The 20,698-nt window shown below is 39.7% G+C and overlaps 1 protein-coding gene across 3 annotated transcripts in view; it reads right to left on the bottom strand.

The window, feature by feature from the left end:
* Positions 1 to 20,698, bottom strand: part of oxr1a (oxidation resistance 1a) — a 143,848-nt gene extending 123,150 nt beyond the window's left edge. For 2 of the 3 annotated variants that reach the window (XM_079561756.1, XM_079561759.1), the window contains exons 1-2: positions 20,541 to 20,698; positions 9,013 to 9,098 (exon numbers count right to left, since the gene is read on the bottom strand). In XM_079561756.1, the coding sequence (XP_079417882.1) occupies positions 9,013 to 9,029 (17 nt within the window). In that variant the 5' untranslated portion in view covers positions 9,030 to 9,098; positions 20,541 to 20,698. Of the gene's footprint in view, positions 1 to 9,012; positions 9,099 to 16,909; positions 17,000 to 20,540 lie in introns of all 3 variants that reach the window. The other variant, XM_079561757.1, reaches the window with a different exon arrangement.

Here is a 20,698-nt window from a genome sequence, read left to right as displayed (position 1 = left end):
ATTATCTTTATACATAAACAGAGTAGGCAGCTTATTATCTTAACTTCAAAGCTGAAATTGGCGGCGAACTTAAAATAAGCACCAAACTGAGTAGATTGTTTGGAGCGCCTTCAAAACAGGGGCTGTGGATTTTAACACCAATTATACAAATACACTTTTTTGTACAGCCCAGCATCACAACAGCAGTAGTTTCATCGAGGTTTTTCAAAAATGTATTATGCACTTGCGGTCACAAAATTTTATTGGCAAATTTAACAATACCTTATTTTGAACCTTGAGCCAAACGATTAAAGTCTGCCTCACAGTAGAAATGAACTTCTAAACCAATTTCAGCTCCTCCTCCAATGACCTGAAGTGCTTTATTATTTGGACTACATTTTCAGGCGCACACATTCAGTATAAAAAGGGAATTTGTTCTTTTTTCATGATTCTGCCTGTTTAGAGTCATGAGTAATGAAAGTGACATTTTACTGCCCCATCTGCTCCACTCACAAATCAAGAGCTGTCGTCACTGGATATCTCTTATTGAACCGATCCATGGTGCCCTTAATGTTTAGTAGCGCTGGGAGGCCACTATATCTGATTCTATAACTTTACAAGCAAGCCGTTAAGTCAAGGCCCACTGAGTCACATGACAAATACAGTAAGTGGCACACTTTAGATGGTGAGACGTGAGTCACTTTCTGTTGAGAATGAAGCAAATGTAAAATTCAACACAGAAGATGGATTCAGTAAAGCACACAGTACGTCAACAACAAGCAGTGTGTGATGAATGATGGTAAAATCTGAAATTAATGTGTTTAGGTCTATTAAGTGCCTCATCTTCTGTGCCGTCGAAAAATCCTCAACGCAATTAGGTCACAATTTAATGCAAAAAGACATGCGACAAATATAAAAGGCCTCATAAGCTGCTGCAACTCTGAGCCAACTATCGGCCCGATCTGAGCAGCATGTTTGGAGGTAGGGGAAAAGGTCTGGGATGCGAACCCAAGAAAAAGAGCACAAACCACTCAGCCAACGTGCCACCAAAAATACTATAAAAGAGTATAATAAATCAAATTATGTTTCCGAGGATAAAAGGAGGACAGGCAAGCACATTCATTCACTGGGGCCATGTTTGCGTCACCAAAATTGTTTATGTAAGAGCAGCTATTGTGGCTCCACTGTCCTTATCAAGCGCTGACAGTTTTCAGATAATACAGATTTATTATGATCGGGGGGGATTTTAATCATTGTTTTGCTTCTCTTAATAAGTCACACTCTCTGAACAGTTCCGGGTGAGACAGCATAAACGCTTTCCGTCAGATAAGCTCAAGCTCAAAACGCATTCATCAAAATAAGCAAAAAGTCTTCGTGACAATAAACCCATCCACTGCACTTTTCCCACAATCACAAGGAGGAAAAAACAACAACAACGTCACAGCAGTCAGCAAATTGAAGTGACGCTATGGCGACGGGAGATAGCACAATCATATCTGCCGTCACGCTGACTTCCCTTTTTTGAAGCTGTTTATTCATTTATTTCTCCACAATCTGGCCTTATATAAGACGTGGAATCTTTTGGGCCATAAAAAGTGATTAGGGCATGCACAATGAAGGTCCTCGTCTCCGTGTGGCATTTCCCCAACAGCGAATAACGCATTGAGGCTTTTGCAGCGCACTGGTGACTGGTGGCCAATTCAGTTTGCATGACATACTTCATACCCTCTGGGAAAGGAGACAACAACAAGGACACGACAATGAGATGATGAAAGCGCTGAAAAATGGCTGGTATGGTATAAGTAAGATTGATGCAAATGTCAACGTGACAATTGCCGGCTCCATACAATCTGAATAAATGAAAGACAAATGATTTCTCTGATATAAAGTATGAAGTATTTTCTCTTATCAGCTTTACCTTATCTAAAAGGTTGCCATCTACAGGCCGGAGCAATGCCTCATTTGAAAGCTCAGACCTACAAAACTGATCTAGAAGGATCTTTTTCCTCGCATTCTTGCTGCGTTGTCGTCCCTTTTTAGACATTTTGTTTCATTGTTTTTGTTTAGCATTTTTGCCACATTTTAGTACATTTCTCCATCACATTTGCGTCACTTCTTTGATGCTCTTTTGTCACTTTTTTGTCAGGTTTTTGTGACTTTTTCATCCTCGTTTTAGCCCTGTTTTTTGTTGCTATTTTGACACTTTTTTCCAAGAAGCTTTTAGATTTGGGTAAAGCCAAAACTGGAGAAAATGTTCCGGTGGGAGTTAAGAGGTTAGACAGCGACTCATGATGCCCCTGCTTCACAGGCCATGGTTTTTAGCATACTTTTTTTGGCTGTATGTGACTAGTGCGTGTCCATTGTTCTTACACTGTCTTTTACTGCCAGCTCATAGACGGACCTACACATGGGTTGGAGACTGATGAGAATGGTGCAATTAAGAATTTAAAGCAAAGTTCTCAAAAAAAATGATGTAACTGAAACACATCATCCATACTCAGTCTTAAGTGTTTGCAGTGGGCAGACGGTGATAAAGTGAATATTTTAAAAGAATTATTTTAAAAGTTGCTAAATAGCCCTGTGTAAATTACGTGGTGTGAAGATATAAAGTATTTGCTGTAGTGGCAACATGTTATGTAAAAGTGCTGGTACACTGTTTGTGGTTTTTTTTTCCCACTTCGTTGAGCAGCATTTACCCTTTGGATGGCATTGGAAAGTACTGCGGCACCATTGCTTCCAACACAAGTAATGAAATAAAACGTTAATTTGCCTCTTTGTGTGTGCTCGCCCCAGGTCAGTGATCTCCCATGGGCGCCAGCTGCCGCTAAACAGAATATTCATCTAGCAGACGAGAGGGAGTTGCAAGGGAAGAAAGGGGCCAAAGGTGAAGGTTGATTGTAAGAAGTGATGGTATGCTGTGAGAGTGAGCAGTGTTTGAGCACTGCAGGCTGCGGCCACAAGACAAAACATTAAAAGACAGTAAGAGACAGTATGGTGGATATCGGATTGAAATGTGTTACTATAACAGAATGAACAGAAATGCACCAATATCCACCATCAAAACGAGTAAAATCTGACTTCAGAGCCAGAGCTTAGGGTCACACAAAGTAAACAAAGTGGACTGAGCAAAGAGCTGAATTTAAAAGAACCGGTTTAACTTAACATTTAAAATTACAAACTATAAATCTGAGAGACGAAGATGTAATTTTATATTGTCATATCACTCGGCCCTTGAAGGGGAGAAATATTATAATTAAAGACTTAAATGTGAAATGTTAGGATGTTATAGCTGCAATAAATATGTCTGAATGTGAATGTCATCAAATATACAGGTCCATCATGTGTTTATAAGCCGCTGGTGCTCCTCCCACTTCTCATCCCGATCTCTCATCTTTCCACAAGTGATGAAAAATACTAATCTAATGGAAAAAGCCACACAAACACGCTGCACATCACTTCACGGATTAACATGGCAAAGTGGAGAACGGATCAGAAATACAGTGAGTCAGAACTCACTTAAAAGCTTTGTGAACGATTGAGAAAAGAGGGGTGGGGGGGATACTCCTCCGAGCTCATAATTGTGGAAGAACTATCCAATTTTGAAGAGTGGTGCAGCTATAGGCTTTACCCCCAGTAGTGGTGAAAGCTGCTCTTTGAAGTTGGAAACTGAGCAGGGAACGTAATCTGGTAAAATATAGTTCTAAATAAGGCAGCATCAAAATTTCATTAGCTGCTGCTGATGGCCCGGAGGCTCACTTTCACCAATTTCTCCAGGTGACATTCAACCTCTGTGCATTGATCTGATATGTGAGGCAATGCTTTTTGATTGGAGATGTGGATAGGAGGGGCAGCAGTGTTACAGCAATCTGCAACAGGACCCAAGATCAGATTGATGTGAGCAAATTATCAAAGACAATAACACATTTTTATTGTGTACAGCACTTTGTTCAACTTTGGTAGTTATAAAGCTTCACTCTTCTGGGTTTTATTCAAATTGCAAAGGCTATATGTGGGACAGGCTCATACAGGTTAACCAAAGTGTGGTTAACCTGAAAGCATTTGAACCCTCAGCTGCTCATAGCGATGATTAGAAGATTTATATTTGATTTTTTATTATATTACAAAATTAAGTGTATGTCCCAGAAAATAATATATTGTTTACGAAATCACCCAGGGTCAAGACGGCAAACGTTTCGTATCGCAACAGCAGAGCAAGACCTGGACCAAAACAATGGACAATTTTGAAGATTTATAGACTTTGGAGGTTGAAGACAGACAGCTCCATCAAAATGACTGACAGGTGCCGGGCTGGGGAACTGTGGGGGTGGCGGATGTAATAACAAACCATCAAACTACTGTCACCTCTTCTGTTCTAGTAAAAGTATCCTTAGGTGTTACTCAGACATATATGAATTAGGCCTTAAATGGCCATCTAATCAAGAGGGCTTCAGCATAAGGACATTGTGTTTATTATTGTTTAGAGGCCGGTATGTGGGCAAATCCTTTAGACAGCATCTCAATTATTTCTCAGAAAATGACACCTGATAGTAGGTAAATACTATCAAATAAACATAAAATAGTGGTCTGTTTGGATTTTGGTGACCTAGAATAAAACAAAACAACACTACAAAGTCTAAACTACTCCTATTGTACACAATAACGCCAATGAACAACTATTGTTTTCCACATGGCAATCCTTGAAACACATAAAAACACAAATATCCCTGAACACTGCTGCCCCTTTTGAAGCACAACAAGCATCAATCTGCTAATGCTAAGAGTACACTCAAAACAAAACCAAGGCTGTGTGTTTCTGAATGCACAATAAATCCACTGTTGTCAGGATGGACTGTTTATCCTCCTGACGATGACAGGAAGAGGCAACAAAACATGAGGCATGAGACTTCTTTCATATCGATAACCTCAACTGGACCACAGTGTCTTGAATGCAAATGTCGTTCGTTCTGGTGGATGCGACGTTTGACCATGTGGTAGTGAACACTCCCTCTTTTAACTGTCCCCTAAAATCCATACCCCGGTTTACTTGCTTGATTGAACAGTACAACCTCAAAGGGACAGTACACTTTTGTTTATTATGTGCTGGTCCCCACTTGAAACCACTATGAATTAATGTGTTATTCATCTAATCCTATATTGATTCAACAATGTGTTGTTGTGACACAAAAGCCAACGATATTAAAATGAAAAACCTGTAGGTACACCTTAAATCCCATCGTTTTTTTGGTCAGAATTCTAGTTTCTGCAGTGGATCACAATGAAACAATGACTACAGTACAGTACATTACCCTGACACAAGATCCCTCTCCTTTCTCCATCCTTATCACAAAGTCCACTCTTCATCACTTTCTGCAGACTCCAGGCTTTAATACTGATCCTGTCACTTCCTGTGGGTCAAGTGCGCGCCACTGAAAACTTCTGCTGATCAAAATGTGGCTGCTGTCCGCACAGTTACAGTAAGCTGCTGAGGTGGAGACTCACTCAGACCTGTGCGGCAGGCAGAGTGATTATATCCACATTGTTCCAGCAGGCTTAGACAGGGACAAGTGCTGCTAATGTGCTCCTAGCTCGGTGAGAATAGCAAAATGCTGGTGCACTTGCCATAATGGGTTTAAAGGTTTATAGCTGATATAGGAATGCTATATCAGCTATAATGCTGCAGCATATTTAATCTACATACTTCCAATTCTTCAATTAGTGCCTTAGGGAAAAACTGTCATTTTCCCCAATGATCATCCAATCACAACAATTAGGTGTAAACTCTGCCCTGTCTTGAGGCTGAAAATGACAACTATTCCAATAATGAAATAAAACATCGACACTGTCCAAGTAAATCTCCACATTTTACATTCTACAAAGAGAAAATGTTATACTTTGAAAAGAAAAGAGAAAATGTTTTACTTTGAAATGCCCTTTTTGAAAAAAGGAATAATGTAACATCTCTAAAGCGATCTTTCATGCAGTGAGCACACGATAGGAATTTACCACAAGGTCGACCCAAGGGCAGTATTCATATGCGTGGCACAAGCCTGCTCCATGATTGGCTCCTGGGGCCTTTGCAAAGGGTTAACACATCCCAGTGTGCCCCCTCTCCCCAGACGCTTCCTTCACCTCTGCATACATAAATAATCCAGTCCATGGCCCCTTGATGTCGATCAACACCTCCCAGCTCCACGCACTCAGATATCCAATTACTGCTTATGGAGGTCAGGCAGAGCAGGGGGTCAATGTCAGAGCTGGTATTTAGTTGGAAGTGTAATTACTGGTGTCATTAAATGGCTCTGCGCGGATGTGACATATTGATCACCGTATGAATGGAGCTGAGGTGCAACTATCTGGACACTGTGTCATCATGTAACAAGTGTACGCCAAGGACGAACCACCGAGATCAGGACCAAAGGGAGTGGAGTGCCAATCATGTTCTCTGTTGTTTGCAAAGGTTGTCTGTGTTTGGAGTAGCTATCAGCCCGGGAAAATAGAGCTTTGAGCCAGGCTTAGAAAAGCAAATTGGCAACCAGCTTCGCAACATCGCAGCAGTTTTGGATTGAGACATGCATAGCTGCCAACACATCTTATTGAGAATGTACACTTGTAACAGTCCAGCATGGCTTATGTTGGAAATATAAACAAACAGCATGTCACTCCCAATACAAGATCTATCAAAACAATGAGGGCTGACCTGGTGCCAACAACAGTGTCAACGGGATCAAACAAAATGAGTACAGGCACTAACATGAGGGTTTTGCTTTCATCATCTTTTTTTGTTGTTGTCTTTTCATATCAAATCCATGTGGCGACATCTTATTCAGACAAAATGGTGAATGAAATTAAAGCAGTAATACTAAGTGGAGGAGACGTAGAGAAAGTAGACACAAAGAGAGCGATGAGCGCTAGCACGTAGTTTCCAAATCGTTGAGATATCCTGAGTGAGTCTACAGTGCTCCAGTTACATTATAATGAGCACAAACAATCACAGCGCACTCAGCTTATTCACAACACAACGGTTTTGTTTGCCATGTCCTGTTCCTAATTTCATCCAAATCAAATGTACGCTGTGCTTCCCTAATACGATTGAATTCTCACGGTTTAATAAGGGACTTTTAATTAAGCCCCTCCATTGTATGTGCTCAGATATCTCGAGGCGACCCGGGAGGAAAAACCAATATGAAAAAACCCACAGATGAAGGAGCCACAACTGAACAACGTAATCTACCGCAAATACTGAAGCGTTTTATGTTTGGTTCAGCAGTTCAGCCGTGGAAAAATGTCTTGTTTTGTATTCAGCAGAAAAAGAAGAACGGAGCCTTTGAATGTGGAGATGGCACCCTATTACAGAGGGGATGAGCGTATCCGTGTCACAGTGGTGGTGCTGACGCAGGCCCCAGAGGACTGAGAGAGAGGTGCTGTCGTTTAATCATGGTTCCAGCAACTGTCTTTATCATCATACAATAGTGAAAAAGACAGAGAGGATGGATGTGGACGAATGACACTTCAATGTTCATAATGGGTCTAAAGCTTCATCTCAAGCTGTCCAGTATCTACATTAGAATAATGCAGTACATAGGCGACAGGAGCTCCTATTGCAGCCCTCCCCTGTTGCAGCCTGTTGTTTTGTCATCAGGCAAGGCACTTCAGTGAGAAGACAACAATACAAATACTTAAATAATGTAAAATAATGTGAAAAACAAACTTGTTTGGTTATAACTTATCTTTTAAAGCAGTACTGACTTGTTTACCTGAGTAAATCCTTTTCGTAGTCCCTCTAGGGATCATACAAGTGTTAATGGTATGATAACAGGGTCTTTCATCTCCCCCTTGTGTCTCTGGCCAGAAAACCACACTTGCAACTTTCCCTGCTCCAACCCAAAGCGCAATACACATTAATGGAATCACGAAGAAGAAACTAACAGGCAAACGGGCAAAGCTAACTGCAGTATAGCGCCACTTAAATAGTATTTACAGCCAAGTTTGAGTGGAAAAAAGTATCTCCATTTTGTCATTGGATGTACAATATCCCTCTCTCCCTTTGTCTTTTCTGGCGTAGAATTTACTCTCACAGACAATTAATCACGCAGTTTTCAGCAATCGACCTGAATCCTGCCCTCTCCTGGAAAACGACTGAGTTGTGACACTCTGACGTGTTTTACATCATAGTGTCATCGGCCAGGACAGAGCGGTAAGTCAATCAAAACACGTGTTAGCTTGTGTGTGTCAGCCATTTATGAAGCTGTGTTGCAGATGTCAACTCCTTATAACTGCATTGTAACTTCACTTATTGCTGTGGTATTTTTATTTCATTTCATTTCATTTCTTTCTTTACTACAGTAAAGTTGTATGAGCCGAGAGAGGGGGCGGAGTTAACTCAATCGAGGCGTCGTGTCTTCCGGGTTTGAAAAATACCTCCAGAAAATACTTATATTTATCACAAAAATGAGTGCTCCATTGTGGCAGTGGTACAATATATCATATACATGTCTATACTTTACTTTGGAAGGGCTAAAATAGCATGAAACAGATCCTTTAAATGGGAAGTGCCAAATAATAATTATGTTTTATCAACCTCTCTCAATCTCTTTCCTTTGCACTTCAAAACAAGTCAATAACATCAAAAGATGCCCGAGCACCACAGATGTTATTTTCACACAAAAAAAAAATCATGTTTCAGTGCTTGTGGTTGGCATTTGTGGTCCTTGTTTACGATATGGAATATTGGGGGGCCTTTCCATGTGCTATGGACTGCCTATGTAGACATAACATTTGCTTTGACATTACAATGGTTATTTGTTTCACTGTTTTAATATCATGTGCAGCCCTGAAACTTTTTTCATTTCTTTTTTCCCCCCAGAAACACAACAAGCCCTTCAGTCTTCAAAGCTGCATATTTTTTAAACTCAACTGACAAAAACGCAGATGACCACAAATATCAGCCATTACCAGGATACGCCATCAGAAACGGCCCCAAGACCCTCCCCCCCCCTGTACATGAGAAAAGATCAGAAGTGACATTGAGCTGACCTTTTGGTGCTGAACATGTCGGCAGCGTCTTCTCTCTCCTTCTTAGGGGCTACGGGAGGTCGTGGTTTGATGTCGACTTTTCAAACCTGCATGAACGGACCGGGGAGAGGACAGAGGGAGAGAGAGAGAGAAGAACGTTAGATTTTCAGCATTACAGTTTAGCCCACAGTGTCTAAAGTGTTCACTAACAGAGAGTGAAGGTGAGCAGCAGGAGGTGAAGAGAGCACCACAGCGGCAAGTCCATAGGGTCAGGTTTATATAATTAAATGGTACAACTATTCTGTTACACGGTAAACATCCATTTGTATCATTTCGGTAAAAATCCATTTGTATCATTTAAAAAATATATATATTTATTTATTTATTTTTACCTCACATTCATATACATATCAAATATTTTACATGCTACAGCACTCCTCTAAAACCATTAAGACTTGCTTATCATCATGGTTGCCAAGACACACTAAACCATAGAACAGCCGCTTGTGTTTGCCTACAGTGAAATTAATTAGTGCTGACATGCAAGTGGAAGAACACAATTAAAAGGTAATTAAAAAGTGGACTGCATATTAGCTTATGCAGGTAAACACAAACAACGCACGTGAAGATTATTAAGCAACACTCTGGGAATCTAACCCCAAACCTGTTTCACTGTGTTATCTAATAGCAGTGAGTAAACCTTTACATAAGCAAGCAAAGGCTATCAGAGCCCACAGACACAAGAAGATAGGGTTTAATAATTTAAGCAAAGGCCTACCTTTGCTTTTGCCTTGCCATCTACGGTACAAGTGCTACCAGGACAAAAACAATGCTACAGGGAAAGTACCAATTCAAACTTGCTTCAGCACTGGCCCCTTCTATTCTTTCAAAGGACTGCATACAGTAAATTATCTTAGTGAATATGTCTGATGAGTTGAGAAGGGCAATACGGGTGAAAAAAAGCTGAACAAAGGCCTCTGACAGTGGAAACAGGTGATAATTCATTGGGTGACACTGAAGCGGGATGTAGTCACTTCCGTAATGGATCTGGGCAAAGGAGGAGTAAACAAGCAGACACAACACAGGCTGTGGCTGGTGGTGAATGGTGATTCAAGAGGATTATATATAAAACAGTGTGAGTGGGTATTGATATGAGGCAAGTAAATGTGACAACCAACCCATGTGACAAACAGCCCCGTTCTCCCCTACCAAGAAATATATATAATAAATGATACACATTTAAAAGAAATAGTCTTTTATTTAATAAATACATAATTGTTCTGCTTTATAGTTCTAGATGACAAATATAGTATAGGTATCCCAAAAGTATCATTTAGGTATTGATAAAGTACTGGTTTCAAGGGAAAAAAACAGCCCTAGCCCCATCTAAACAGACCTTAACTCAAATTTGTTATACACTGCTAAGCCGTCATACACAGTAGCTTGGAGCAATAGAAAATAATCTAAAATAAATCATGTGTTTCTTAAACTTTGCCGGCTGGAACTAGTATGTTCGACCATGTCTTACAATTTATTCTTTCTTTCATTGAAATTATGCAACCACTTTGTTCGCTTCAACATCAACATTTAATATGATCCACAATCAATCAATACCCAAATGCAAAAAAACAACAACCATGATTAATCAAACAGTCAAGCAAAATAAATGAATTTAGATCAAACATTTTCCCCTCACAGTTTGCTACATTAACAGTCATGAAACTGTTCCCGAAAGGTTGAATTTGATGGTTTGGCTCATTTGGGTAAATGTCTCTGAGCAGTCTCACAACAACCTCACAGATTAATGGTCCATGTGGCCTCTCCAAACACGACTAGACCACATATACAGAAATGATGAATTGATCAGCAGCAGAAAAGAGTTGGGCATCAGATGAACATTACAATGGAAATCCACAATTTAAGGGGGAACTCGCAAACATTGTCCATAGACTGAAAGTAGCTTAAAAAGAAAACTACAAAAAGTCAAGAAAAGAGCTGTGGAGCAACTCTGTCTGCCAGGTCACTAAGTAAATCTAACACACTTCCAAGCTCTGTTAAGAGTGAGACGCTCTGAATACGATACAGAATACAGTTAAAGTCACAGAATAAAACAAAGGCAAACATTTTTTAAGTGAGAGAGGCATTCAATATTCAAGATTTTGTCTTTATTTTACTGGGATTCTCTGGTACTGCTCTAAACTGGTTCAAGTCCTATCTCGAGGACAGGACGTTGGCAACTGTGTCTCAGACAAAATTGCCATGACCTGTAGAATCCCCCAGGGGTCAACCTTGGGACCCCTCTTATTCAACTTGTACATGCTTCCATTGGGTCAGCTAATAAACAGCAACAATGTGTCGTACCACGACTATGCAGATGCCACTCAAATCTATGTGTCACTGACGGCTGGTGAACATGGGCCTGTAGATACACTCTGTCACTGCATCAAACAGATCAGTTTGTGGATGCAAAACAACTTTCTCCAACTAAACTCAGACAAAACTGACATCATTGTTTTTGGCCCACAGACGAAAAGACAAAGTTATCAGTCACCTTGAGTCTCTTTCTCTCTAAAGCCAAAAAATCAGGTTCGAAATCTAGGAGTAATCATGGACTCAGACCTGAACTTAAACAGCCACATCAAACAAATAACATCAGCAGCTTTTTACCATCTGAAAAACATTGCTAAGATCAGAGGAATAGTGTCAAGAGACTTATTCATGCATTTGCTCTGCTTGAGAACAAGTCTTTTCATGGTTTAGCACCGAAGTACATCTCTGACATGTTACAGCCGTATGAACCATCTCAGGCCCTGAGAACTTCAGGGAGGGGTCTCCTGGTGGTTCCCAGAGTCAATAATAAACATGGTGAGGCTGCGTTTCAGTTTCATGCAGCTAAAATCTGGAACAGTCTTCACGAGGATGTGAGACAGGCCTCAACTCTGACAATGTTCAAATCCAGGCTGAAAACAGTTATTTTTGCCTACATGACAACTGAAAGTATTTTATCTGCACTCTTGCCTTTATTGTAATTGATTCATTTTTATGGGTTTTTTAATTCTTACATCTTTATCTGTTTTTTTGTAATTTTATGCAACTGTGAAGCACTTTGAGTTGCCGTGTGTATGAATTGTGCTCCACAAATAAACTTGCCTTGCCTTGCCTCGCCTACTCATCACAGCATCTAAGTGAGCCTTACTGTGTTCAACTTTATACAATAAGGCACCAGCTTAGTGTCATGTTTGTAAGTTCTAAAATGTGATAAACAGTACATCAGAGAAGCACTAAAATATTACTTGACAAGGACTAAACCAGGACCAGAAAAAAACAAGCGCTATAGGAGTAAACCACGTGAGGCATATTATTGAGGCTTCAAATCAAGACTTAATTGGACATTTATTTATTGAACAATTTCTGGATACGTTGAGTGTAGCAAGAGCAATATAGAATTTTTAATACTAGGTGCAGCCCAGGTAAATACTACATCAGTGTGTCCATCTAAAAAGAGCCTTGTTGGATGATTTTTTTTCTGTGCCGGCTTCATTAGGCTGGTCTTGTGTGTGTGGTCTTAATTGTCTCGAGGCGTGCAGTGCATCCTGACAAACACGATCAGCACTGGAGCATGTAATGGAGAGAGGCGAGCACAGTCAGACTGTAGGACAGCAGGTAAAGCCCATGCTCCGATCTGCACAATGCTCTGAGTTACGGACCGGAAAACTGCAGTGCAAGAGGCAGCAAAAACCGACAGTAAATGAGACATGAGCTAAGTGTTGGTACAATAGAACTTTTTTTTTATGAAACATTGGATATTATCTTCAAGTTGGGAATGAAAATGTCCCTGTTGTGATCATTTTATGATGGGTATAATGCATCCTGTCCATATTAAAATAAACATGAAGCCTTAACTGAGAAGAATAAACAAAGCCTTAACATGAAGCCTTAACTGAGAAGAATAAACAAAAAAGAGCTGATCAAAATCACACAGAGGACTGCTGGAGACTTTTGCCAAATCGGTACAAACCGCTATGAGAGAAGTTATAAATTTAATTCTGAATAATTTGACACATATTTAAGTACCGTGCTAATCAGTATTAACATGGAAACTACAAGGAATTGGAAGGAGGTAAAAAAGGTTATCATCTTCACTGCTGAGAATAATTCACTCAAGAGATAGTACAGTATTTTAGATGTACATGTTTTGAATTTCAGGTTCAAATTCCAGCATTGTAAGGTACAGGAAGCTGACTCAAATGAATGAAAAGAAGCTAGAACCAGACATCAGCAGCTCCTGGCCCAGTCCCAGAGTGGAGCAGAGGAGGTTATTGATCAGGATCAGGATTAGCCGGGCCAGCACACAGCTAAATCAGAAATGGCTATAAAAGTGAGACGCTCTGTCGAAAAATACAGCACAACATTCACTGTTTATAAAGTCACAGAGTGCATAAAGACACACTACGCAAGTAAATACATTATTAGGCTTTCGAGATTTCCATTTTCCTTGCACTTATCCACAATTACAGCATGTTAAATGTTTTTGAGTGCCACTAAGAGCCAACTTCGGTTTTGTTTTTTCTTTCCTCTGTGGTGCGTCTCCAATTTAAGGGTTGAATTAATTCCTGTGGGGCAGTTTGCTTTACTTTACATCTGTAATGGTAACCCCCGTGACAGTACAAAGTGTTGAAGATTGCACAGGCACGAGGCAAAACTCTAGTCCAAATAATAAACAGGAATCTCAGACATCCGATACATGAACAAACTCTATTGAATCGATACTGCTTGACAAGTACTTCATTCTCTAAACCGTCGGTCATCGAAATCAAGAAATTATCCAGCTGTGTCAATCCATTGGACTTTTTTCTGCATCATCCTGGATGTTTTATTAATCAAGAGCTTTAGACTGCCATTAAAGCAGTAGTTAAAGGTATCTGCTTCTTCTGAGAGTTTGCACTTCATTTTAATTGGTTGAATCTACTCAGAGTATGATGAAGGCGGAGTGGATCAATCATAATTTCACTATTTCTCCAATTTGGCAGAATGTCACAGGGTCCGATCATGATTTCTATCAATTACCCAGGGGTTGCCACTACAGCTCTGACATTGCCTTGTTAATAATTTACCTTGGCTTGGGACAAACACAAAGCCTACAGATGCCTGCGGCTGCTTACTGTTTATGTCTGTGTGTCAACTTCCTTTGATAATCTGCCACGTTGCTCTGATCAGCTGCAGTGATGACTCACCTCAGCATCAGCCCCTGGTCCCCTGATACTGTCCCTTGGTCGTTCTATTGTCTTTTTCGAAACAAATCCTTTCCCCCTTCCTCAGTCTTCTCTTCTCATCTCCTGTGCATAGCAGTGCATACAGGGCCTGATTGCAGCATCTTTCCTGAACTAATAGGGGTCACATTAGCCTGGCAGGAAACACAATGCCATTATGGAGATTCTCAGTCAATTACTGGGCGCAGAATAAACACTCTCCCTGTCGTTCCTCACTCTTGTTGGTCTAATGGCTGCAGCGTGTGGATATTGTCTCAGGGGCATCTCGTCTGTCTCTCAAACCAACTCAAGGTCAATGTGGGCAAACCTGGATCATTTCACTGTGTAATCATGACTCATAATGACATTTAGACTAAAATCGAATGAAAAGTAACTGGAGCCATGGGAATTTAAAGATTGACTATAATTCACAATATTACTGCACATTTATATTCTTTCTCGAACTAACTCGTGCTTTCGGCATCATTTCCTTTATTCATGAGGTACTATAGCAAACTATCTGCCTCCAAATAAACTCTTTTATTACAACTTTTGTTATAAAGTGCGGTGTGGAATGTTTAAGACAATTTCATACAGTGAAGAAAGTATTCACACACCCCATTAACTTTTTCCACATGTTGTTTTGTTACAGCCTTATTCGAAAACGGATAACAGCATTGATCTACGCACAACACCCCATTAAGACAAAGCAAAAGAAAAAAATTCTCAAAATGTTTGCAAACTTCAAAAATCAAATGTACATAAGTATTCATACTCTTTTATTGAGGCACCTTTGGCAGCAATTACAGCCTCAAGTCTTAGCGATTGTGCTTCACAGCTAGAAGGCCCGGGTTCGATTTCCAGTTTTCCAGTTCCTGGCGCTGAAAAACATCCCCACAGCATGATGCTTCACCGTAGGGATGGTATTTCCCAGGTGATGAGCGGTGCCTGGGTTCCTCCAGACATCACACTTGCGATTCAGGCCAAAGTGGGTTGTCATGTGCCTTCTTCTGAGGAGACGCTTCTGTCTGGCAACTCTACCATAAAGGCCTGATAGGTGGAGTGCTGCAGAGATGGTTGTCCTTCTGAAAAGTTCTTCCCTTTCCTTAGAATAAAGCTGGAGCTCTGTCAGAGGGACCATCGGGTTCAAGACAATCAGTGGAAATAGGGTCCACCAAAGCAAAGGGTGTGAATACTTTTATGTACATCGGATATTCAGTTTTAATTTTATTTTTAATACATTTGCACACAATTCTATTTTTTTTTTCCACTTTGTAATTATGGGGTATTTGTGTGTAGATTGATGAGGAAAAATATTTTGAATATAGCTGGAACCTAACAAAATGTGGAAAAGGTGAAGGTGTGTGAATACTTTCTGGATGCACTGTACATAAACATTGACCTGCAAAAAAAAAGTCTATGAATATTTACTGTTCCTTCCCACATTCTGCCAGGAAGATCAGGGATTGTTTAAATGATTGATGGAAAAAGTCTTAAAAATAATAATGCTAACTGCACTGCTTTTTGTGAGTGTGTCTTTGCTTATTCATGCTTCTCAAAAGCAAGAGTGTGCCGATGACCACCCACAACGCTTTAAAAAGAAGACATGACCATCTCCTCAGCTGATTAAAGATATCACGGAGCACCATGTTACAAAATATCTTGATGAATGTGATCTTGCAGTTCAAACTGTTTCATAAATAGTGATTAGTTTATCTCAGTGGGACTATCCTGGTTAAATAAAGGTCAATAAAAATAAATAAACTATTTACTACTATTTGAGTAATCTAATGAAATCAAGCCAAATGAAGATGTCATGTTAAATGAATTCCAACAACTAATTTACCACCAAGACGCTGTTTTCCACTCTCTCAATCAAGTTGAAATAGCTGCAGATTTTATTGTCTGGTCTGGGTAATATTAGAATCTGTATCCTTACGGGAACAGTGCAGTCAAGAGCCGAAAATATGGAGCCCCATAAATGTTGCTCAAATTACCATTTCCACTAAACACAACCCGAGCTCTCTTAATTTAAGAGCTTTTATTCACTCAGTCCAACAGTGGTTACACATTGTTACCAGACATGCTGGAGAATATTGTGGGACAAAGTCAATGGCTGTTTACTGTAATAAGTACAAAAGATACTTTACTACACATATTCTAAATCAGACAGGGAAGCTTTACAACAATCTAGTAATCTACTTCTTTTAAGCAATGCTCAAAAGTTTACATAAATGAAACCTTCCATTCACACACTCTCAAAGTTTTACTTTTTATTACAGACAATAAGTCCTAAAATGTATACTTCAAACAATCTACATTCATCCAGAATTTGATGACTCAAACCAACCTCTAACATTGCAATACATATATTTATTCTCAGTAGCCATTTTCCTGCAAAATACTGTAATAGGATTTTGTGGCTATTCTACCAAATCCCACAAGGCATTGTTTGCGCACAATAATTATTTTGATTCAAAATTCATATTTTTGTTGCTGAAAGTCTTGAGATTTTGAGTGAAGAAGTTAATGTGTGTGACCAGATATCTGTTTTTAATGTTTACTGTGTTTTTGTAATCTTTAGGTGAAGAACATTGTAAATGGTACACCTCCGCATTTCTGATTTCTAAGAAAATTCCCACTGTTAAAGTTCAAGTAAGGTGACTTACTATGTGTGGACCAATCACAGTCTAGGAACACTCAATGATCCAATCAGCAGGCTGCCAGGCAGGAGTCACATGATGTTTTTATGTACATGGCTTAAGTCGGAGAGGAGACGACATATAGGAAATAAGGGCAGAAGAGGAGGGAGTAGAGTAGGAGACAGGGTTAGTGGGCCTGTTTCCAGTGGCTTAGCGCAACAAATCCTGTGTAATCCTCCAACTAGTCCCACAGCCAGTTTACTGTGTAGGTAAATCTAATACAACACACGCGGACTTGCACCTTCAAAAAGCAATTTACGTCCAACTGCGACTGCGAATTGGTCACGGCTAACCTCTGTGTTCTCAAGATGTTTATCCTCCTAAGACTCAGGAGATTATGACTGTAACACAGTGAAATAACGACTTTGGTTCAGACAAAAAAGGCGGAAAAGGAACAAAAACACAAGAAAACAAAACATTGCTCATCGGATTTGTACAAATTAGTAAAGGTTGAGAGTGAAAAAAAGAATACCAGTGCCACTTCTTATTTTTACTCCCACTTTCTTATCCAATCCTCATCCCCATCCCCTTGGTACTGAAAACTGAGAGTACAGAATACACAGCTTAATATAGAAATCCTTCATCATCCAGGTAGATTTAATACCACAATGTCCAAAAATCAAGACAGCTGGAACTTCATGTCAAAACAATACATTTCAAGACCTGTCAGACTGCTTTTTATGGTAAAGACAAGTAGGTATGAGCAACAAAGACAGCAGCCGAACGTCAAAACATGTCCAAGTAAGGCAATCATCGCTCATACCTACTTGTCTTTACAAAGGAAATAAAATATTACTATCTTCTATAATGATAAATTAATTTGACAAATGAATAACCATTGTGTTATTGAATAATATAACAAAAATCAATTTAACTGGACAGTCTATTTTACAATATACCTTTGGCCAACAGAGACACAATTCAGTCTTCTGTCTGGCAGCAACGCCAAAAGACACACAGCAACAAGATTATAGGCTAACCTGCTTCAATCTCAACTATGATTGATTCCCACAGAAAGCAAAACCACATTATCATCTCAGGGAATCTCTGCATTAAGCATCTTTGTCAGCATTGTTTGTAAACCAATTTAATCATGAAGTACATAATGAAAAACCATATTTCTTAAAAGCCCTGGAAAATTTATTTAAAACTGGATTCCTGGAACTGCATTTATACAGCCAAGGGACACAAATCAGCAGCACTGCTCTTGTCATTATGTAATGGCTTCTGTGCAACACACACACTTCCGCTGTACATTTTTCCCCTCAGCAAACAACATCACTTCAACATCATCAATTGTAGGCATATAGTAAATACATTAAGTAATATGTAAAAACAAGAATACCAATAACTGGCAAGGTGAAAGCTACAAATATCCAGCCACAAATGGTCACTTAGCCACACAGCGGATGTCTTTGTGTAATCCACAAATGAAAAATAGAAACCTGCATTAAGGTCTAGAAATCCTGCTATCAGCACATCCATACAGTTTGCTCACGTCATATTCGATCCTGACCACAGCTTTGAAGGATGGAGCAAAGGCAGCTGACAAATTTTCCCTGCAGGGACAAGAAACTTTGATAAAAAATAAAAGCATTTCAGCACAGCATGCTCAGACAAACTGTGACATAAACAGTGAGTATTACACACATATGACAGAATGTCCTTCAAACACCACTTGCATAATGATAACACGTTGAACAGACCTTTGAACAGACCTTTGTTGTTATGGAAAAAATGCTCCCCTAAGAGAGATTTTCCACTCATCTATCCATTCTCCTCCTGAACACACCTTGTTTTGCATTGGTTAAAATTTTTATTCCTCTCAGGTTTTTTCTCCCAGCATCACATCCCAACATTATGTGATTCCTATGTGAGTTTAATTAAGAATAACATCAGCTATAACTTAAAAATAACTTTTCCAATCAAATTTGCTTCCAACATGTAATAATAATTCCTATTAAATCAAATAGAATCCAGTTTCATTAACCAATGTAAAATCAATAGGCAACGGTTAGGATCGGCTGCTGACGACCTGGTGAAGGTTTAATGAAGAGCAGCAGGAGCATGCATAATTTCATCATGAGAGTCATCATTCAAAGTGTCCGTGACTGTGTCGTCCCTCAGAGCCTGACAGCGAAAACAGCGTCCATCTTGTTTATGCCAATGCAACATGACATTTCATCAACAAGTACTTACATAATGAGAAAACGAAACTAAAAGAACGCTATATAGTAATACAATACCTTGCGACTTAATACTAGCAAATATAACATTGCCAAGAATGTACAGAATTTACTTTCCAAGGCCTTTGGTGTTACAGATATTACCTTCCTTATTCAGAGGTAAGAGCACATGCAGAGAAATAGCATTTTATCCAAAGACCCTTGTAATTCTGCAGCTCAACCATTACTTTGCACCTCAAGTGATGTACAATTATTCAATATTCAAGTGAAAAGAATGAGTAAAGCACATATTTTTCACAATTAACAGTTGAGGTGATCTTATAAATATTAAGTATAGATGATAACAACACTAACTCTTTATTACAAATTTAATGTGAACATCTTTGCGTAGGAAAGCAGACAACCTACTCAGCAGAGCACAGTGTCTCTGGACAGCTTTCCTCCTTCCTGAGCTGGATACTCAAACATGCTGACCACCATGTACTGCACCTTTTATTAAGAAGTGTAATGAGAGATTACTGCTGTGGACAATACGCAGTCTCACTATGTGAGCCCTGAGGGAGTTTCAATGTGCACCTTATGGAGAGCAGCAATAACTTATTCCATTATGCAATACAGTAATAGGCTTAGCTGCATGATGCTCGACAGGGCATGTTTTGGGAACACTCTGGTGTATATACTTTCTTTTCTCTAACTGTTTTTGCTTGAGAGTGAACTTCATCCCTGACCACTTTGAAGATGACCTTACATGCACTGTAGAGTGGAAGAGGTAAACATCCAATTACATTGTGGGAAAAACACCTTAAATTCTACTTTGGTTACAAATAAATGATTCATAGTTTTTAATTTACACCATTTGTACTACTATGCTTACTTCTTTGCTCGTTTTGATTTTTGTCTAACTCTGATCTTAAAATCCACCAGGTAGTATACTATCTTTTAACATCTTAATCTGCATACCCCTCCCAGACTTGAACAACTTTTCGTTCACAACATTTGAGTACATCTTCTAAGAGGAGTCATGCACGTCTAAAAGTCTATGACGCACAATTTACGCATCATCTAAACGCATGTGCTTCCCAGAATATTCCAAACATGAACGCGTAAGCTCCATTATAGTATTAACACATCGCCCTGTCAGTGCCAAAACAGCCCCCCTGTGACTAAAGAGGCTTCAGAGCCACCCTCGCTTTCCAGCACCAGCATCACACTCTCTTCCACTAGAAACGACAGCATCCTCCTCTGAGAGTTGTTCAAAAATATCCGGGACGCGTAAGCTGCAGCAACTCAATGGAAACACAACACTTTGCAAACATTAAATCTTAATAGGGAGACGACTTCTCCGGCTAGAGTCATAATATTAGCCCCGCTAGAGGTTTGGAAGATAGAAATAGGCCGACATTGGTACTTACTTTCACAGGCACATCGCGCGCTAAGTCTCGGTCACAATCATGTTTGAACACAGTCGATATTAGCGCTAGAGGTGTTTCTTCATCAGCCGTGCACCATAGCGGGACGTTGTACACAGAGGCAGACATGCGGAGTCACTTGACCTTCTCCCAATAGAAAC

This window comes from Gobius niger (assembly GCF_951799975.1).
Source record: "Gobius niger genome assembly, chromosome: 8".
Lineage (NCBI taxonomy): Eukaryota > Metazoa > Chordata > Actinopteri > Gobiiformes > Gobiidae > Gobius > Gobius niger.
This window is presented reverse-complemented; position numbering and strand designations above follow the sequence as displayed.